The sequence below is a fragment of the Salmo trutta genome, chromosome 16 (assembly GCF_901001165.1).
Source record: "Salmo trutta chromosome 16, fSalTru1.1, whole genome shotgun sequence".
Taxonomy (NCBI): domain Eukaryota; kingdom Metazoa; phylum Chordata; class Actinopteri; order Salmoniformes; family Salmonidae; genus Salmo; species Salmo trutta.
In genome coordinates, this window is record NC_042972.1 from 24,111,884 (window position 1) to 24,134,385 (window position 22,502).

Below are 22,502 nucleotides of genomic sequence, written 5' to 3' on the forward strand. Positions count from 1 at the left end.
GTTGTGGTCAGATGAGACCAAAATGGAGCTCTTTGGCATCAACTCAACTCGCCGTGTTTGGAGGAGGAGGAATGCTGCCTATGACCCCAAGAACACCATCCCCACCGTCAAACATGGAGGTGGAAACATTATGCTTTGGGGGTGTTTTTCTGCTAAGGGGACAGGACAAATTCACCGCATCAAAGGGACGATGGACGGGGCCATGTGCCGTCAAATCTTGGGAGAGAACCTCCTTCCCTCAGCCAGGGCATTGAAAATGGGTCGTGGATGGGTATTCCAGCATGACAATGACCCAAAACACACGGCCAAGGCAACAAAGGAGTGGCTCAAGAAGAAGCACAATTAGGTCCTTGAGTGGCCTAGCCAGTCTCCAGACCTTAATCCCAAAGAAAATCTGTGGAGGGAGCTGAAGGTTCAAGTTGCCAAACGTCAGCCTCGAAACCATAAGAAGATCTGCAAAGAGGAGTGGGACAAAATCCCTCCTGAGATGTGTGCAAACCTGGTGGCCAACTACAAGAAACGTCTGACCTCTGATTGCCAACAAGGGTTTTGCCACCAAGTGGTAAGTCATGTTTTGCAGAGGGATCAAATACTTATTTCCCTCATTAAAATGCAATAATAAATAATTTTATAACATTTTTGACATGCGTTTTTTTGTTATTCTGTCTCTCACTGTTCAAATAAACCTACCATTAAAATTATAGACTGATCATTTCTTTGTCAGTGGGCAAACGTACAAAATCAGCAGGGGATCAAATACATAAATTATACAGTGAGGGGAAAAAAGTAATGTTTTCGTAACTTATTTCGCCAATACGTTTTATATCACGTTGTGACACCCTCCAATTAATGGATTATGTTCAATAAATAAAAATGCCTGTTCTACAGCCAGTGCTACATTCTTCTACGACTTAACTCCTCTTTTGGAAATGAATAGATTTTTTAATACAGCATTAGATTTCACCTCACTTGAGCTGAGAAAAGGAGGAATCGGGCCAGTTATTTATGGTCGTGGCTAGATGTGATGCAGCTAATGTCAAAGTGATATCAAAAGTTGCATGTTTGAGTCGCATCAGGAAGATTTTTTTTTGCATTTTACCTAACCTTAACCTAATTCTCCTAACCTGCTAGTCACTTCTGACATTAACTGCATCCCATCCAGTCAAAACCGTTATCTGACATAAAAAGCTATGACTGGCTGCACGTGATCGAGAGAAGCACTCCAAAGTGCATCCACTCTGGGGGCAGGAAACAGTCTTTATTTGTTTGCATGGGTGGTCCGTCACGCCATTCAGTACAACCCAGTGAAAAGCATACCGCTATCCATCTTAAGCCTATTTTCAGTGTTGTGTAGTTTTGGCCTAAAAGGCATGAATTCTTTGTTCATTATAGTATAGCTCTTTTGTTACACAGCAAATTGGCCAGTGTTACCTTTTCAATGTAACATTCTTTGTGTTGATTCAGGAGTTAACATTTTCAACACTGAGTGTTACTATGAGCCCATCCTCCCCAACAAACTTAAATTAAGCGTGTACCAGAATGAGGCTCACACCTCACTGCCTATTGTTCCTGCAGTGAGGAAATTCCCATCTTCAGAGAATATTTTTACAACTTCTCTACAGATAATTGTTGTCTGGAGCTGAAAAAGCAGTAGCCTAGCAGTATGCAAGTCAAGGAGCCAAATTAACGTCTCTTTAAATGTGATTAAATACTTTGTTACGTCATAGAGAACACATGCTATATAATTATAGAGTAAGATACAAGTTCCTTTGTCTATAGGTCAGCTGATTGTATACAGTGCATTCGGAAAGTACTCAGACCCCTAGTCTTTCTCAACATTTTGTTACGTTACAGCCTTATTATAAAATTAATTAAATTATTTTTTTCCTCAATCTACACACAATACCCCATAATGACAAAGTGAACAAAGGTTTAGACATTTTTGCAAATGTATTCAAACTAAAAAAACAAACCTTATTTACATAATTATTCAGACCCTTTGCTATGAGACTCGAAATAGAGCTCAGGTGCATCCTGTTTCTATTTATCATCCTTGATGTTTCTACAACTTGGAGTCCACCTTTGGTAAATTCAATTGATTGGACATGGTTTGGAAAGGTGCACACATCTGTCTATATAAAAAGGTTGCACACTTGACAGTGCATGCCAGAGCAAAAATCAAGCCATGAGGTCAAAGGAATTGTCCGTAGAGTTCCGAGACAGGATTGTGTTGAGGCACAGATCTGGGGAAGGGTACTAAACACATTTATGCAGCATTGAAAGGTCCCTAAGAGCACAGTGGCTTCCATCATTCTTAAATGGAAGAAGTTTGGAAACACTAAGACTCTTCCTAGAGCTGGCCACCCGGCCAAACTGAGCAATCGTGGAAGATTGGCCTTGGTCAGGGAGGTGACCAAGAACCCGATGGTCACTGACTCTCCCCATCAAACCTGACAGAGCTTGAGAGGATCTGCAGAGAAGAATGGGAGAAACTCCCCAAGTACAGGTGTGCCAAGCTTGTAGCGTCATACCTAAGAAGACAAGGCTGTAATCGCTGACAAAGGTGCTTCAACAAAGTACTGAGTAAAGGGTCGGAATACTTATGTAAATGTGATTTGTTTTTCTTTTTAATACATTTGCAAAAATGTCTTAGCATGTTTTTGCTTTGTCATTGTTGGGTATTGTGTGTAGATTGATTAAATTGAAGAGAAAAAAAGCAATTTTAAAATAATGCTGTAACAACAAAATGGAAAAATTCAAGGGGGTCTGAGTACTTTCCGAATTCACTGTAGGTCAAATCAAATAAAAATGTGTCACATGCGCTGAATACAACAGGTGTAGACCTTAGTGAAATGCTTAAAAGCCCTTAACCAACAATGCAGTTAAGAAAAATAAGTTTAAGTATTTACTAAAACAAACCTAGGTAAAATTATAAATATTAAAGAGCAATAATGCAAATAGTCCTGGTAGCCATTTGATTAGCTGTTCAGGAGTCTTATCGCTTGGGGGTAGAAGCTGTAAAGAAGCCTTTTGGACCTAGACATGCCGTGTGGGAGCAGAGAGAACAGTCTATGAGTAGGGTGGCTGGAGTCTTTGGCAATTTTTAGGGCCTTCCTCTGACACCGCCTGGTATAGAAGTCCTGGATGACAGGATGCTTGGTCCCAGTGATGTACTCGGCCGTACACACTACCCTCTGTAGTGCCTTGCGGCCGGAGGCCGAGCAGTTGCCATACCAGACGGTGATCAGTGGGGCAAATGTGTTGTTACCTACCCTTACCACTTTGGGGCGGCCCATCAAGAAGTCCAGGATCCAGTTGCAGAGGGAGGTGTTTAGTCCCATGGTCCTTAGCTTAGTGATGAGCTTTGAGGGCACTATGGTGTTGAACACTGAGCTGTAGTCAATGAATAGCATTCTCATGTAGGTGTTCCTTTTGTCCAGGTGGGAAAGGGTAGTGTGGAGTGCAATACAGATTGTGTCATCTGTTGGGGCGGTATGCAAATTGGAGTGGGTCTAGGGTTCCTGGGATAATGGTGTTGATTTGGGTAGGGAGAGGGGGGGTACAATCCTGGGAGGGATAGTGTTTTTTTGGGGGGGGGGTGTCTCATTAACCTAAAGATAATGAGACCCCGCTATCCCAAGAGAGGGTAAAGGGTACATTCTCTCTTTGTATGCATAGCTGACTATTATACTGTATACTAAATGAAAAATGGTCATATCTTTGATACTGTACCACATTTCTTTTATTTGTATGTTATATTGTAATGTCTAATTCAAAGACATGGCATGAATAAGAATCAAATAACTCAAGTGAGTTTTGTTGAAAAAGGTGTCCAATCAATGATAACATTAAAATGAATGTATTGTACTGGATCAAATGACAACGAACATAATGGGTTCAATAAAGAAAAAAAGTTGTAATATGATTCTGATTGTGGTGACAAAATCCTACAAAACATAAGGTTTTTTGTTTTTCTTTTCAATTTAAGACCTAGACAACCAGGAAAGGGGAGTTCCTTAATTATTAGTGACCTTAATTCATTGATCAAGTACAAGGGTGAAGAGAACCTGCAGACATTCAGCCCTCCATGGAATGAGTTTGACATCTGCTATATAACTGTCATGACATGGCCCTTTCTGGGTATAGAGCGTGGCAAACCCCTCCCTCTCCTACACCCAGGTTCTGTTATCTCAGGTCGTAAATTCCTGGAGGAGACTCCTCCTGGCCATGCAGTATAGAGAGAGTTTCACAGTAGAACAAAGGAACTTCTTCTACATCACAGAACTTGAGAACTGAACAATTATCCATGTTTTGGAGAATGTGTAAACAGTGGGTGGAGAAGCCAGCTACGACCCGGTCCGTTTTGTTATGTTTGTGACCTCATGAAAGACAATACAGCTACATTACCATAACTCTGTTTATACAGGTGCCTCTGTTATGAGGTTTGCGTCTAATTATTGTGTAAAATGAATGAGTAAAGATTAAACTATTTGTGAAATGATGTTAATGTGAGAATTGTATTCCCTTTAAAGTTTAACTAAGTCATTGGCCTGCCCCCATGAGCACAGACATGATCTGGCGTCATGGAACAGCCCTTCTCTACTGTTACGAATAAAACGCCCACCTGAAGAATTCCTCTTCAGACCATGCTTACCTCGGTCAGCTGAGGGGGCAAAGGTTTGAGTAGAGACGACAAAAACCTCAGTATAAGCTAAGGTTGTAATGGTTGTTGAATTCCTAACCATACCACGTGGCGCATTGGCTACACGGCGGGAAATGGTTAAACTCTGAGAATATCGATCCCAACAGAATAAGAGCAAATCTTAGATACTAATTACTAGTCTGCAGCTAGAAATTGTTAACCTGGGATGCAAAGACCGACAACTGCCGAAACATCTATTCTATAAGAACATTTCTGAATGGTACTCTGAAGTATCCATTCTAACCACGAGACTTCAGGGAAGCAGAGAGACGCTTGGATGAACTTTCCAACAGAAAGACGGACGATTCCAACAGAGATCACGACGACACACTGAGCGTAAATATATATTGATTGCAATTATTCCCGAATGAGTGAGCGTTCATGTGCAAAGGATTAGCATTTCAATTAATATAATTATCAACTGTGTAGTGACTCATGTCTTTCCCGCCCTTCTCAGTCCACACCCACTTCCCTTTGTCCACCAAGCCGTCATATCGGTTTAGCCCACTAGGGAACCTCCCCTATCATTTCCTTGTAACCATATCTACTGTTTGTTTATGCATTTGATTATTTATTTAGTTAATCATTTATTTATTAAGACAATGTCTGGATGATTCATATTAAAGGCTGAGTTTGTGCAGATAACCAACAATGTACGATGTTTGGAATGAGACAAACGTGAGGTAAAGAATAATTCATTAATTAGAAGACTAATTGATCAGATATTAAAATATCTGAAGGGTTATATTAGGAGAATTATAACTTTGTAATCTGAAGATTTTCTTCGGTGTCCATACTTCCTAGTTAGTTACATTTACATAATTAGTTTAATCACGTAATAATAATTACAGAGAATTGATTTGATAAAGTAAGTCTTCAATTTAATGATGCCAAAGACACGACATACCTCTTCTATTGACGCAGTGCATGGTTAAGCCGTTAATGCGAGAACAGTAGATCCCTTTTTACAAAGAAATATCCCATTGAAGAGCGTCTGCGTTTACATATGTTGAGTGCAGTGATCATGATGATGTGTATGAGCACAATCAGCGATTATATCCGAGGGGGAGAGAGGGAACGTCGGGCTGGGAGGATGGACAGCTAGGTGGGGGAGTTGGAGCTTGCTCACTTAACCATAATACTGATATTCCTAGCCATCTATGCCAAGGCAGATGCTGGGAATGTTGGGTTAGGATCAGAGAGGAGGGTCAGAAGTTCAAAACCGACACCAAAAGAAAAGGTGGCCCTGAGAGGCACCAAAGAGCTTCAGGCAAAATCATTGTCTCCAATATAGGGCCATAACAGCTGAATTAGAGCTTGGCCTTTGGTTTTTCCCCTTTTCCTCCATCTGATCATCCTCCTCTTTCTATCCATTCTTCCTCTCTATCACACAGTAAGCCTTTTGTGCATTATCACAGGAGGCTGTTGAGAGAAGGACGGCTCATAATAAGGGCTGGAATAGAGTGAATGGAATGGTATCAACCACGTGGAAACCATGTGTTTGATATCATTCCATGCCAGCCATTAGAATGAGTCCATCCTCACCAATTAAATAGCAACCAGCCTCCTGTGGTATCCATAGGGAGGGATGCCCCAAAAGAGCTTCTTAATTCAAAGCTGGTTTTAGTAGCTCAGCCAAACGGCTCTAAAGGACTCCACACAAATCCAATTCTTAACATAATGGGATTGGGAAACGAAGCACATGGAGAGAGAAACAGGAAGGGTAGAGCAAAAGATGAATACGAGTGGTGGTGGTCAAGCAAAATACATCTGCAACAGAAAAAGCCAAATGAATGAAGATAGTGAGTCAACGTCACACAGGCTATACTCATGCACTGAACAAGTACAGGCATAGTTTCTTCAACCTCTTGTAGCGACATCTACTCTCACCCAACGGGACAAGCAAACAAATAGAATAAAACCTTTCCTTCCCTCAGCTAAAAAAAAAAAAAAAGCACTCAGGACCGAGGCTCTTTATTCCCCAATTGTGCCTGAGGTTTAGAGTTTTTTTTCATTTATTCTGCCTTTTAAAATATTCAGTAGAAGGGAGGGGGGGCGGGGGAGGCTCTGAATAAAGAGGACAACTGCCGTAAGAGGAGAGGTGACAGTAGCGAGTGAAAAGAGGCAGCACGCGATGGATAGAATATGGAGGAAGAGAGAAAGTCAAGTGAGGATCACTGCGTTCCAACAATCCACTAGCTTCTCGTTGTTGACCCTTTCTCCTCTGTTAGCGAGTAGACGTCTTGCTATGTTACTGTGCAACAGAAAACAGCAGGGAGACAGCCACCTTCACAGATTTCAGTCTTCATTGAAAAAGAAAAAACATAAGTCAAGGACATCATCATCATCATCATCATCATACAACTGGTTAGTTCCAACGAGAATATCCAGTACAGATGTACTGTTGATGAATATCCAAGAGGTTAATCATTGACAAGGTCAAGTCTGAAGTTAATACTGTACAGTCCATGATCCTTATTCTCTTCAAATTAAAACATTGAGAGTACATGGATATTTCATTTGTATAGTTTAGAACTTAACATTGTTCAGTAGGTGTGTTTTCCATGCTTACCCCTCCTACTTCGATTCTCTTTCACCATCTCTTGCAAATTTTTAATACACTTGAAAGCTCCAAACATTTATTTACTTCAAAATGTGGTTTCGGGCTGCTTTCTATTTCCACCAAATGGTAGGCTTATGGTATAATAAGCATAGACAAAATGTCTGAATTAAATACATACATTTATAAATAAATATAAAGCAGGTCACCATCCTACTTCTCCCCAAGTATTTGTTTTTCAGCAATTAGTTTTTTCCCAAAACTGTACAAAATTGCCATTCATACGCTTCAGCTCTACTTTCACCAAATTTTCTTATTCAGACATCTATTGTACCATATCTGTAAAGTGTGGTTTTAACAGTTTCTAAAAATGATGCTCTATAAAAAGTGTTGCACAATTTCCAGTTAATAAACAAGTCATTCCAGCTAAAGCTGTATTTTGTGCATATTTGTGGTGTGCAATAATACAAATACTGTGTTGTCTAATATGTTTCATAAATAGAAACAGGGTCTTGTGTATGCATGGCTGGATGTGCTCTATAGAAGGGCAATTCCATGGTAACAGCGATGCTAGTACAGAGGTTTCACTTTAAATGCATGTCAAACAAAAAACTGTTTGCAAAGTTAAACCATACAACTATGTACAAGGACTACTTTTACATTTTTTTACATACAAATACATTGAATAACAGTGCAGATAAAGTTTGGTAAAAGAATGACGGCACAAAAAGCACAAACCATCATTGTTACAAAACTTTGCATCTGCACTGTTCTTCAATTAAATGTGTTGTAAAATTTCCTGTGGAAATTGTTCAAAGTAGATCTGTGCATATGGTTTGTTTAACTTTGCAATTATTGGTTTTTCCTTGACATATATTTTAAAGTGAAAAATCTTGAGTCTCAATCATTCTGTTACAGTGTTATTACCCAGAACTGACGCTTGTCGCATGAGTCTTTCTGTGCTCTATCAGACATGTAAGATCTTCAGGTCCATTTGGCATCTCTCACATGTGAAGTAACAGCAACCTAAGTGCAGAAGTGTGCTTTGCAATAGTGAGCAAGCTTGCTATGACGTGTACCCCAAGAAAACATTACTATACAATGAAGTGTACATCTAGAATAGGTCATGATAAGAATCTCATGCATACAATGTTGCCAATAACATATGTGCATAAAACAAGTGCTAGAACACAACAATGTCTGTTTGTATATGCATCACTCACTCAATTAGAAACCTCTGAGGCAGAGGAAAATGTAATGCCGGTTTTGTGCAGGAATGGAAAGAAACAACCAACACTACAATATCTGAGGTACAATGCAATGTGCACACTCATAGAAAGTCTGTCATATCAGGAATAATGATACATGGTGGTAGATAAGTTACTAAGGGACTATAGGTTGGCAATGTTTTTGGAGACTATAGTCCTCTAAAATCTACTCTTTTGCATGCATTTAATTTCTCCCATATCTATGTCCCACCATTGGTCCTTAATCCACAGTGGGGTTAAAGAGTCCCAGTAGCAATCTCCCATTTTTGTCAGGTGAGGTGTGTCAATATCCCTTGCTTAAAACAGAAACTAAAATGTTCTTGCCCCACCTAAATCTCTGTGCGCTTTAAGTTTTGATGAAACAATTGTTCATTGTGTTTTTAGCTTGTGTTTAGCTTCTTAAAAGACACAAATTGAAGAATTTTGAGTTCCTCTGAGTTTGAGTGAATAAAACAAAAGTTATACCTCAAATCGAAATCTGAAATAGTTGCTTTCATGTGCCAAAAACCCCACAGGACACCAAGTTGTCAAAAGTATTTCTCTTATGTCCAGCATGTTCCTGGTCAAGTCCTTGACTTCCTCATCTTTACAGTGATGATGTCACACTGAGCGCTCACAATTTAGAGAGTATCTGTTCACGAGTCCAGTTCCAGAGAGCTGTTCCAGAGAACTTGGTATTTCTGACCAGTCAGTTCACATCTCTTCTCCTCCATGCATTAAAACGGTAGTGAGATCACAGTATTCCAAGTGTGCGGAGGTTCTGAAACAACATGAAACTCTCACATCAAATGGGCCTCTGTTGGTCTGGTAATAGAGATAGAGGGGGTCTCTCCTCCCTCTCAGTCTTATGAGGATGTTATTAGCCAGGTGTCTGATGCCCATCTTAGGTATGATCCAAATGTCCCAGCAGTCTTTAGGGTTGAATGGACAGAGGAAGAGAGAGAAGGCAGCCCATCATGAAAATCTCTGGCGTTCCAAGCAGGAGTTCTTCTCTTACACCACTGAGGGGAAATGATAAGATAAAAAAATAAGGAAATCAGATCGCCATATCAACCCATTTTGTAAAAAGGACAATGTGGTATGGAGACTCAGAAGTCATGCTCAAAGTCACTACAGTCTACTCTATGCACTAAGGTTTGGAGACAATTCCATGACAATTGTCTGATCGCCGTTTTAAATGAGAGATGAGTTTCCAACCATTGTGTGTATAACCTCTGATCTGGACTACAATAAAAACACACTATCCCACCAAACAGAGATGGTCTGTAGTCTAGGCCACCTAAAAACAACAAAACACAATCCCAATGGTACCTTGTGAATAAGGGATGTGAGGACAAAGTAGAAACAGAACATGTTATTCAATTATATCAGAAAAGTACATTATATTCTAAAATTGTGTTTCAGAAGAAGTCAAATTTCTACATGATATAGGAAACTTACATGAGGGGGCAGAAGTTAAGGAAATATTGGTCCTAGGTTTGCATAACCATCAGATAGACCCATAGCATGCCACTGCAGGGTAAGAGAGGACACTGAGAAGACCTGAGTCTTTCAAGCATCTAACTACAGTACAGTATATCTATGGAGGAAGGTGGTTTATAATTTGATTGACATTGCGGTCTGGGTGTGATGATAATGTTGTTAGTGTGTACTTCCCCCAAAACACGAGTCAAGAACATTCAAAGTTCGTACAGCATGAGAGATTGCAGTACTAAGCATAGCCTTAATAGCATAGTCTATAGAGAACTCTGTTCTAATATGGGCATAACATTTTTTTCTCAGTATAGCGTTCTCATAACCTTGTGTGAGAGCTAGAGTAGAGACCTCAAGTTAGAGAGTTCTATGTCTATGGATGTAAAGGACAGGAAACATAAATTAGCTACAGCAGTGTCAGTAACACCTCAATGGTTCCCATACACAGCGTGAGCCTTTAATACTGTCATGATCAAACCAGATGGGTCCTATATGCACAGAGAAAGGTTCAGTATGCTTCAGCAGATTGGACACAGTAGGCCATTAAACCAAACTCTAAGACTCATAGCCATCTACCCTCTCCAGTTGGTTACAAAAATACCCCATACCGATTACCATAATTACAACCCCTGTAGTTTCACATTTCAAACATGATGACAGTTGGGAATGTGAAACAGACAAAAGACAAAACTAGGCAAAAGTACAAAATGAAAAGTAAATTGAAGTCTGTACCACTTTCAGAGTGACAGCAGGACCCTCGGCCCTTCAGCATACTGCCTTGTTTCTCTGGGGCACAGTGGAGTCTGTGCCTCCGCCCCAAACCGTCCCGCCTCCACCAGCAACTGGGAGAGAGGAGACAAACTCTTCATGACAAATGATTTCAGGTCAACACACCAAATGACCTTCTAAAGACCAGTGGAGGGTTTTTAATCTTACTTCATGGACAAACTCATCGTGGTAGCATGTGCAGTATGTTTGGTTAATCACAGTGTAATGACGCAGATGTCTACACAAAGTATGTAGGCTCAGTGAATGGGCAGTGTCAGAGGGAGATTGCTGTTCTCTTGTGGACAGCACATTGAGTAGAATCACAGTGTGGTTGGTTAAGCACAGTGTGGTTGGTTAAGCACAGTGTGGTTGGTTAATCAACCACGTAGTTGTCTTTATGATATGCCATTTCAGTAAATGGGATAAGTCATGGAGAGATTTTCCTATTAAGCAGACATCATGTACTTACTGTAAAAGGGTGCAGAGCAGCATCGTCAAGACGCAACCAATCACACACAGAACTAGCACCGTGGCAACTGTCTGTTGCCTGTGATTTGTGGCCACGACAGCTAGCAGGTCGGCGTGTTCACATCGCATCCCTACGAAGCCTTGGTGACACCTGTCAAACATGAAGTGGAGAAAGGACATACAACTTCATACAGCAGCATGGACTTGATCCTTCAAGGCTGTTTGACAAACTCACTGACTCCATTTGCAATGGAGAGACCACAGCATTAAATATTACATCTATAAATATATTGTATCTCTATGGAAGAGACTAATAGGAGGTAGAGATGAATGAAGTAGAACAGGTAAGTAGAACTATTAATCCTACGTTTCAGAAAGAATAGTTCAGTCTGCAAAACTATTCTGCATTATATTGCTACCCATACAATACCCTTCGTATTATGAACATGCCATAAAGTGTCTCAAGAGGTCGCTACTAAAGAGCATTTTAGTAAACGGCTTTGGTCAAAGAGCCTAACCCTGGACAGAATTCCCTTTTCTACTCATCTCACCCAGTGAGAAGTGAACTGTCGCGCTCCAATTCCATAGGCCAGTGTAATTCGTATCATGATCAGACCAGCTCTACGAACTGCAGCGAATCAGTGTACAAACATAGCACTGACAGAACAGATCCTAAACACACTTTGGATGCATTTGTATTTATTATGGATCCCCATTAACTCTTCCTGGGGTCCAGCAAAATTAAGGCAGTTAAACAATTTTTAAAAACATGACAATACATTTCATTACAGAATTCACAACACACTAAGTGTGTGCCCTGAGGTCAATACTCCACTATCTACAACACAAAATGTGTACGTGTGTGTATAGTGCGTATGTTATCGTGTGTGTATATATATGCATGTGTCTGTGCCTATGTGTGTGTTGCTTCACAGTCCCCGCTGTTCCATAAGGTGTATTTAAAAATATTAAAATCTTATTCTACTGCTTGCATCAGTTACCTGATGTGGAATAGAGTTCCATATAGTCATCGCTCTATGTAGTACTATGTGCCTCCCAGTCTGTTCTGGACTTGGGGACTGTGAAGAGACCTCTTCTGGCATGTCTTGTGGGGTATGCATGGGTGTCCGAGCTGTGTGCCAGTAGTTTAAACAGACAGCTCTGTGCATTCAACATGTCAGTACCTCTCATAAATACAAGTAGTGATGAAGTCGATCTCTCCTCTACTTTGAGCCAGGAGAGATTGACATGCATATTATTCATGTTCTGAGCCAATTGCAATTTTCCTGAGTCCCTCTGTGGCACCTAACCACACGACTGAACAGTAGTCCAGGAGTGACAAAACTAGGGCCTGTAGGACCTGCCTTGTTGATTGTGCTGTTAAGAAGGTAGAGCAGCACTTTATTATGGACAGACTTATCCCCGTCTTAGCTACTGTTGTGTCAATATGTTTTGACCATGACCATTACAATCTAGGGTTACTCCAAGCAGTTTAGTCACAACTTGCTCAATTTCCACATTATTTATTACAAGATTTAGTAGAGTTTAGTGAATGATTTGTCACAAATACAATGCTTTTAGTTTTTTTGTAATATTTAGGAATAACTTATTCCTTTCCACCCATTCTGAAACTAACTGCAGCTCTTTGTTAAGTGTTGCAGTCATTTCAGTTGCTGTAGTAGCTGATGTGTATAGTGTTGAGTCATCTGCATACAGACACACTGGCTTTACTCATACACCGCATACATAGACACACTGTTGTTAGTAAAGATTGGCCTAGACAGCTTCCCTGGGGAATTCCTGATTCTACCTGGATTATGTTGGAGAGGCTTCCACTCCCTCTGTGTTCTGTTAGACAGATAACTCCTTATACAGGATATAGCAGGGGATGTAAAGCAATAACACATACGTTTGTCCAGCAGCAGACTATGATCGATAATGTCAAAAGCCACACTGAAATCTGAACAAAACAGCCCCCCAATCTTTTTATCATCAATTTCACTCACCAATCACCAGTCATTTGTGTAAGTTCTGTGCTTGTTGAATGTCCTTCCCTGTAAGCGTGCTGAAAGTCTGTTGTCAATTTGTTTACTGTGAAATAGCCTTGTATCGGGTCAAACACCATTTTCTCCAAAACTTTACTAAGGGTTGGTAACAGGCTGATTGGTCGGCTATTTGAGCCAGTAAAGGGGGCTTTACTATTCTTAGGTAGCGGAATGACTTTAGCTTTCCTCCAAGCCTGAGGGCACACACTTTCTAGTAGGCTTAAATTGAAGATATGGCAAATAGGAGTGGCAATAACGTCCACTATTATCCTCAGTAATTTTCCATCCAAGTTGTCAGACCCCGGTGGCTTGTCATTGTTGATAGATAATACACACCACCACCCCCCCCCACCCCTTCCACACTCACTTTACAGAATTCAAAATGACAATTCTTGTCGTTCATAATTTGGTCAGTTATACTTGGATGTGTAGTGTCAGCGTTTGTTGCTGGCATGTCATGCCTAAGTTTGCTAATCTTGCCAATGAAAAAAAAACATTAAAGTAGTTGGCAATATCAGTGGGTTTTGTAATGAATGAGCCATCTGATTCAATGAATGGAGGAGCTGAGGTTGTGTTTTTTCACAATATTTCATTTAAGGTGCTTCAAAGCTTTATACTATCATTCTTTGTCATTTATCTTTGTTTCATAGTGTAGTAGTTTCTTCTTTTTATTCAGTTTAGTCACATGATTTCTCAATTTGCAGTACATTTGCCAACTGGTTGTGCAGCCAGACTTAAATTGCCATTCCCTTTGCCTCATCCCTCTCAACCATACAATTTTTCAATTACTCATCAATCCACAGGGATTTAACAGTTTTTACAGTCATTTTCTTAATGGGTGCATGATTATTAGTAACTGGGATAAGCAATTGGATGTCACAGACAGACCTAAAACTGGGTGGCTTACCCAACAAACTCGCCATAAATCCTACTAACTGGTGACCACTCAAAATAAAATAATTAAGACATATGCTAACTTTTTACAGCTTACTTGTGACAGGTCACCAGCAAGGACAGGTCACAAGTTCATTATCGAAGAACAATTTCCCACACAGAGTAACACAATGATTCACCTGATTTTGAAATAATGACGACAATGCCTTACTGTAGGACGTAGCCTTATTTCAACTATGTGGGTGCGTGTATCAGCGAGAGAGAAAGAAGTTGAACTTACACACATGCAGGCGTCTCCTCCAGAATCAAGAAACGACAGGTGCCATGGAAACAGAAGTGGCTGTGGGAGTCAGGACAGTCATCGAAGTGGGATCGAACAGCTGCTGCAACAAACTCTGACAGAGAGAAAGAATGACATTTAAGGGTATTTCTAAAACAGCCACGGGGTCTGTACTGAAAGTCCAAAACATTGTTCAACTGGATTGCAGTCAGATTGTGCATACTCAATGATTTACAAATCCCCTTGTATTCCAAATAACTACTCAATATGTGATGAGGATCAGAAATTCTGCACTTCGCTTTGCTCAAACTGATCCCCTCCAACATGCTGTTTCTCTCTTTGTAGGATTATACTGTAAAAGAGCCCAATAACCTGGCCATACGCCTTACCAAAACTCCATAGGTCAGTCAGTGTCATAGATCTAAAATAACTTAACTCTTGGAAAACAATGTCAAAATCTACTCCCACGCCTCCAGTTGTGGAAGTTCCTGAGGCAGAGGAGACTTATTCTAAGCCTTTTGTTACATCTCTGAGTGACTGGGGTTTTGTCTTATATCAGGGACAGGGCCCTCCAAGGGACAAGTCTAACCCCATGTCAAATCCCACAGCAAACAAAACATCTGTCCATCATCAAACCCATTAGAGGTCTGGAGAATGCACATCCCTGAAGCCAGGAAGTAAAACTCTCACCCTGTTCACTCCGTGGTTGTGTCTGAAAAGATTACTAGCCATCATGTCCTTGCTTCCTCCTTATGGAGTGGATCAAAAGGTCCCTCCTTCCGAGCTCTACTCTATTGAGCTTTGAGAGGAATTCAGGAAACAAGGACAGAGGAGACAAGGATTTGACAGCTAGTAAGCTTTTCAGACACAGCCTCTCTCCTCTTCCCTTTACATCCAATCAAACTTGATTTATTATGGCTAGAATAACATAATTAATCTTCTGAAATAAATTAACATTGGGATGAACTGAAGGGGTCAGGACTCAGGAAGAACACGGTAACCACATTTTTAAGGCTGGACGAATTTCTTACTCATCAACTATAGTCAGGGTTCCAAATTCCAACCTGACTGGCCCAAACAAAAGTCTGAGTATCTTTTCTCGGGCAGCCAAAACAGATGTCACAATGTGGCATTCAGAGAGGGAGGAAGAGAGGGAGTGAGTGAGAAAGAGAGAGAGGATGAACAGACAGATAGACTGCTGCAGTACAGCCGACCATAACACACTCCATTCCATTAGTAAATGGCTGGTTGGATTCCAGCCTACATGCATTGTTCTTTCTCCCCTCTCTCTTTCAGAGTCTGTATAAAGCTCTCTGTTCTTCCCCGAGGCATCTGCCCCAGCTACCCCTCAGCCCCTCTCTAGCAGAGTCCCAAATTGTACCCTATTCACTATAGTGCACTATTTTTGACCAGGGACCATAGGGCTCTGGTCAAACATGGAACCCTATTCCCTACATAGTGCACTATTTGGGATACAGATCCATCTCTCTCTTCATGTGATTTTGGCAGTCAGTCGAGGATAACATTTAAGAGGAATGGAAATTAGTCATTAGGGCATTTCTGGATTTTACATGGTGCCTCGCAGATAATGACGGAAATATGATAGTTGGTAACCTGGGATTTAGGCTACTTGATTATTTTTTTGCTACATTCTATCCAGGCTGAGATTTTAATTGTTTTGCTACATTCTATCCAGGCTGAGAAACTAGATTTATGAAAAAATAAGCCAATTAATTAATGTATAGCTTAGAATGTGTCCACTTTTGAAATACATTCTCTGTTGCCATCTGACTTCACTAGAAAAGCCTTGAATTAACATTGGCACCAGTCAATGAGTCTGAAGAGGTGAACAATTCTCTGGAGCACCCTGTAGAGAGGTTTTATAAAGGCATTTATAAAATGTGTGTCACCTGCACACACACAGAGACAAAACACACACACACAAATACATACTTTTCACTGGAATGGTGGTTGTAGTGGTGATACTGGTGGTTGTAGTAGAAGAGGTAGTAACATTTACAGTGGTAGTTACAGGAGGTGTGGTGGTCATTGTAGAATTAGTAGCAATAGTGGAATTATCCTGGCCTATTCCATATGTAAAGAGGGAACCTATTGGAAGAAACAGATTATGAAATGATAAAAGTACACACATCAGTAATAATGTCAAGAACGAATAGCAAAAGAAACAAACAAAATTCCAGTTGGCCTTAATAGTTGACAATCAGAGAAACAGGCCGTCTCCAGATTACTTGTTGCTCTTAAAGTATAACTAATCTCCCACTTGGAACACAAAACAAGGTGACATTAATTAGATCCCCACTTGCGCAGCCACATCACTTTTTCAGAGCTTATCCGATTGGTCAAAAGACCAATTAGTGAAACAAATATCAGAATTGGGCTGCCTGTGTAAACGTAGCCATGGGGGTACTACGTAAGTACACTGATTTTTGTTTTTTGTTTCCAAACCACTACAGTACATGTTCACATATTAAACTTACTTGACTTAAACTACTTTGCCCCATTGGGAGGATAGGATTTCCACGATTGCTTTCCACCTCCCTCTTCTGTTCGATGGCTTGGCTCTTGCCAGGAGATCTTAACATATCATTGCACTGCAATCGTATTATATGATCTTATTTCTAGTACTTGACCCTAATTAACCACTTCTCTTTTTTATATTGCACTGGGCTCGTTGTGGATTGCATGCTGAGGCATGTTCTGTACTCATAACTCTCACATTTATCATTATGTTTGAAACTCCTCTTGCCAGTTGAGTAGTCCAAGAATGGCAATAGGATTAACACACTACAATGGGTCTATAATAGGACTAAGCTGGGCTGGTCTTAATATTGACAGATCTTGGGAGAGAGACCACACAATTAGAATACTGTAAGGCACCTAATGAGACACGATTGTTATTCAGTGATATGGAGAAATGTATTTTTATTATTGAACCTTTATTTAACTAGGCAAGTCTGTAAATAAGAATTTGTTCTTAACAATGACGGCCTACCCCAGCCAAACCTTAACGATGCTGGGCAAATTGTGCGCCGCCCAATGGGACTCCCAATCAAATCAAACTTTATTTGTCACATGCGCCAAATACAACAAGTGTAGACTTTACCGTGAAATGCTTACTTACAAGCCCTTAACCAACAGTGCAGTTCAAGAATAAGTTATTTTCAAGCATAAGAGCAACATTATGTACACAATAAGTAAAAAATAAAAAATAGCACAATTGGTTGGGAGAATGTAAAACGTCAGCCATGTTCTTCGGCACCATCTTGTTGTCAATCACGGCCGGTTGTGATACAGCCTGGAATCAAACCATGGTCTGTAGTGACGCCTCTAGCACTGAGATGCAGTGCCGTAGACCGCTGCGCCACTCAGACAATGAAAGTGCTGAGTACCAAATTAGCCATCACCATACTGCTCAGATAGATAAGAGATGGTTGCAGTCTGTCATAAGGGTTTCAGGAAGGGCCATTTTCTTGCAAGCTCTTCCCTTTCCGAGATTTCAAATGATGGTTAAAAAAACAAAAAAACACTGAGCGTCAGTTAAATGGGTGACATCCCTGTGATGTTGCTAAGGACACTGTGAGCGTAACAAGGTACAAAGTCCAGAAATAGAGAGGGCAGATGAATGCTGTGTCAATGCAGGGAATATCCCCAATGGCACCCTATTCCCTACATAGGGCTTGGGTTAAAAGTAGTGCACTAAGACACCTGGTCAAAATTAGTACACTGTGTAGGGAATAGGGTTATATTTTGGACATATCCTAGTGTGACTGAACAACCAATAACAGTAGCAGGGTCAAGTATTCCCTCCCTACTAAAAGGATGAGGCCATTAGAAACCTATGAATAGGTCTGAACTGGCAGTTAATGCATGCTACATCAAACACCAACGGTGGCTCATTGGTAGGCCAACCATCTTTTTTTCTCATAGAAAAGGTGAAATGTCACTGACCCTGAGGGATAGCCACAAAAATGGTTAGAATTCACAAATTGGGGCCATATTCAATCAAACCTGGAAACCAAATTCCCAGCGTATGAGTAGGCTAGGTTAGGCTATATAGGCCTGGAGTATCAACTTTGTCCTTTCTGATACCCACGAAAATATTTGAGAGATAGAGGTTACTGTTGATATTTTGTATTTATAATTGTCGTTTCTCCCTGCTTTTTCAGGGACCCCTAGTTGAGGTTTTATTTGTAAGGAATTGTATTTGTAAGGAAAAGGGTCTACAGAAGCAAAGCTAGTTTATTAGGAAATAATAAGGACCTTTTCCCTTATGGTATAGTAAATTCCAATTCACTCAAATCCATTTTTCATTTAACATTTTACACATTAAAATATTTTACCAACTGTTTTTTTCATTGAACTCACCAGTAATGAGAAATATCGCATCCCAGAAAGCCCGATTCATCATGATGATGGCTGTCTATCAAGGTAATCCTCCGTAATTCGAATGTTCTCTGCTCAATTCCATAAATATTTGTGTAGGCCTACGCACGCATCCGTCAGTCAGGCGAGAGAAATGTATTCGTCTAAAAATAAAAAAATAAACTTTCTGCTTCTCCACTATAGGCTGCTACTGACGTTCTTCAGAAATGTCTCAAACAATGCAAGTGCGTCGCTATTCAGCAACTTCATTATTGTCCAATGCCATGTGCAAACTGAGTTGACGTGCCTGATATATCAATAAAGTGTATCAACCAACAAGTCTTCAAATACTTCGTTTCGATTAATATTTATTACATTTAAACGGAGACGTTAAGTCCATGCCCTAAACAATTCCACTCTCCTGTCGAAATAAACCCTTTCACGCACGGCACACGTAATCTTGTCAGTAGCGTACCCTGAGGAGCTCTATCACGGGACACATGTAATTGGAGAGAGAGAGCGGCGTGAGATAGTGATACATATTTATGTTGATTTATTTTCCCATTCGTACTCCAACTACTTGCACATTGTTACAACACTGTACATAGCCACAATATAACCTTTGAAATGTCTCTATTCCTTTGAAACTTTTGTGAGTAATGTTTACTGTTAATTGTTTATTTCACTTTAGTTTTTTTTACCTATTTCACTTGCTTTGGCAATGTAAACATATGTTTCCCATGTCAATAAAGCCTTTTGAATTGAATTGAGAAAGAGCCAGTGAGTATTCAATATCATTCTGTCTTTGCTCTCTCTGTCGGCCCACTTCCAGTTACCTAAAATAGGTTGTTTTTAGGGAATGTTTTAGAGTAAAATTAAACTTATCACAAGAATCTTGTAATGATAACTCAATCTTCAAATGACCGGCTTTCATATTTCAATTTGGTGGTGGCTTTTATATGGGCAGTTATACTGAACAAAAATATAAGTGCAACATGTAAAGTGTTGACCCATGTTTCATTAGCTGAAATAAAAGATCCCAGAGAGAAAGCGTATTTCTCTCAAATTTTGTGCACAAATTTGTTTACATCCTTGTTAGTGAGCATTTCTCCTTTGCCAAGATAATCCATCCACCTGACAGGTGTGGCATATCAAGAAGCTGATTACATAGCATGATCAATACACAGGTGCACCTTGTGCTGGGGCCAATAAAAGGCCACTCTAAAATGTGCCGTTTTGTAACACAACCAAATGCCACAGATGTCTCAAGTTTGAGCGAGCGTTCAATTGGCATGTTGACTGCAGGAATGTCCACCAGAGCTGCTGCCAGATAATTGAATGTTAATTTCTCTACCATAAGCCACCTCCAATGTCATTTTAGAGAATTTGGCAGTACGTCTAACTGGCCTCACAACCACAGACCACGTGTATGGCTTTGTGTGGGCAAGCGGTCAACATTTTGAACAGTGTCCCATGGTGGTGGTGGGGTTATACTGTAGTATGGGCAGGCATAAGCTACGAACAACAAACGCAATTGCATTTTATTGATGGCAATTTGAATGCACAGAGATACCATGACGCGATTGTGAGGCCCATTGTTATACGATTCATCCTCCTCCATCACCTCAGCATGATAATGCATGGCCCCATGTTGCAAGGATCTGTACACAATTCCTGGAAGTTGAACATTTTCCAGTTCTTCAGTGGCCAGCAGACTCACCAGACATATCACCCATTGAGCATGCTTGGGATGCTCTGGATCGACGTGTATGACAGCGTGTTCCAGTACCCGCCAAGATTCAGAAACGTCGCACAGCCATTGAAGAGGAGCTGGACAACATTCAACAGGCCACAATCAACAGCATGATCAACTCTATGCGAAGGAGATGTCACGCTGCATGAGGCAAATGGTGGTCACACCAGCTACTGACTGTTTTTTTTATCCACGCCCCTACCTTTTTTTTAAGGTATGTTTGACCAACCGATGCATATCTATATTCCCAGTCATGTGAAATCCATAGATTAGGGCCTATTTAATTTATTTTGATTGACTGATATCCTTATATGAACTGTAACTCCGTAAAATCGTTGAAATTGTTGCATGCTGCGTTTATATTTTTATTTAGTGTATGTAGCCTAAGTCTGGTGCACCCATATGGGCCTACAGATGGACAGATTTTACAGAATTAATGTCTGCATACTTCATATTGCCCAATTTTGTAGGCCTAATTATGCTTCCATAGGGCAATAACAGTTGGCTCCACTCCACTTAATACACTCACAAATCAGCATAAAACTGATAAAGGTTAATGAGCACATTCCCTTTATGTTGATCCAACAACACCCATGCACCTTGAAACTCACAAAACTCCAGATGCAGAGCATGTTCTATTATATTTCCAAACCAAATTAAAAGGATGTTGGTCTTGAAATAGTAAACATCAAAATACTTAATTCATATCCATCTGCATGATAATGGATAGCCTACAAGTGTTACATTAATATAACCTATTAGTCACTAAACAATGGTATTCCCTGATACACTGCATTTATTTGACACCTGAGGTTATGTAGTGGGCAATGTTCCATTTAAGCTGCACAAATGCGCAGGGACTGCCACTCAGAAGAAATATCAGCCTGTGCAGAGAAGCACGAGATTGAACTTCACTCAACTTTCTAGAGTTTTCCCCCTCACTGCCGGCCCACTCATTAGGCAGGATTAGGCGGGCGGCATTTTCTGAGCTAAAGTGTCCAAGATGCACCTCCAACAACAACACATAAAACCTCACGTAATTCTGCCCAAAAACAATGACAATTTCTCTCAACCAGTGGCATAATGGGCTTTTTAGTTGAGCGCTGATGCCGCCCTGTGATAACCAATGCCCACTTTGTCAAAGGCAGTGCTGCCAATGCGCCTCTCCAGGATGCTGTTGGAAAGACGCATTGCTGTGACGCTCCACCAACATTCCGTCACATTTTTTTTATCTAAAATGAATCATGTAGCAGATACAGGATATGGTAGAAGAGTATGTGGCCTTTTCTGTAGTTACAGGCTGGAGATAAAATGTATGGCAATGTATTGAACGGACACTTAACATCTTGCAGGTTTCTCTGATCAAATAGCCTAACCTAAAATGGCGCCCAATCAAATAAAACGTGCTGTCAGCTTAACAAACAACGTATCCTAAAACAGGAAAGGTCAAAATAAAATGAATATGGAATGGACAATCACAACTGTTGTCCTGGAGTTTCACCCAATTGTCATGATCAGTGGTTTCAAGTTTGTTTCTGTACATTTTTGACAAGCTGATCATAGCAAAACAGAAAAAATACTTTCCTGCTGTGTAAACACATTGCAAATAGGCTCACGATAACGCCTGATAATGTTGGTTAGCTGATATTCAGAGCTTAAATAGCTAAATTGATTAGTCACAGGAATCAAGACTAATAATATCAGAACTCAAGATAAGACCTAGATGCAGACAGTTCGAAATAACAAACGTTTATTTACAAAACAGGGAGCAGGCAATCAACAGGTCAAGGGCAGGCAGAGGTCAGTAATCCAGGTCAGAGTCCGTAAAGTACAGAACGGCAGGAAGGCTCAGGGCAGGGATGGGTCAGTAAATCCAGGGCAGTGTCAAAAGGTACAGAACAGCAGGCA

At 40.5% G+C, this 22,502-nt stretch overlaps 2 protein-coding genes across 2 annotated transcripts in view; one reads left to right on the top strand and one right to left on the bottom strand.

Moving 5' to 3' along the window:
* Positions 1-6,990: 6,990 nt before the first annotated feature.
* On the bottom strand, positions 6,991-19,330 carry tgfa (transforming growth factor, alpha). Its single transcript, XM_029693555.1, has 6 exons — positions 18,845-19,330; positions 16,412-16,567; positions 14,459-14,573; positions 11,241-11,390; positions 10,736-10,845; positions 6,991-9,531 (listed from the first exon to the last, which is right to left on the bottom strand). The coding sequence occupies exons 1-6, from the start codon at positions 18,885-18,887 to the stop codon at positions 9,524-9,526; spliced, it is 582 nt and encodes a 193-aa protein (XP_029549415.1). The 5' UTR covers positions 18,888-19,330; the 3' UTR covers positions 6,991-9,523.
* Positions 19,331-20,415: 1,085 nt separating this feature from the next.
* Positions 20,416-22,502, top strand: part of LOC115151197 (solute carrier family 2, facilitated glucose transporter member 11) — a 50,830-nt gene continuing 48,743 nt past the window's right edge. The window contains 1 exon segment of the mRNA XM_075074235.1: positions 20,416-20,426. Coding sequence (XP_074930336.1) covers positions 20,416-20,426 — 11 coding nt within the window.

Coding starts and splice junctions, on each gene's coding strand:
- tgfa (XM_029693555.1), bottom strand. CDS start 18,887: ATGATGAATCGGGCTTTCTGGGATGCGATATTTCTCATTACTG. Junction 14,574..16,411: donor AACCACCATTCCAGTGAAAA/GTATGTATTTGT, acceptor TCTCTCTGTCAG/AGTTTGTTGCAGCAGCTGTT. Junction 10,846..11,240: donor CTGCTCTGCACCCTTTTACA/GTAAGTACATGA, acceptor CCTCTCTCCCAG/TTGCTGGTGGAGGCGGGACG.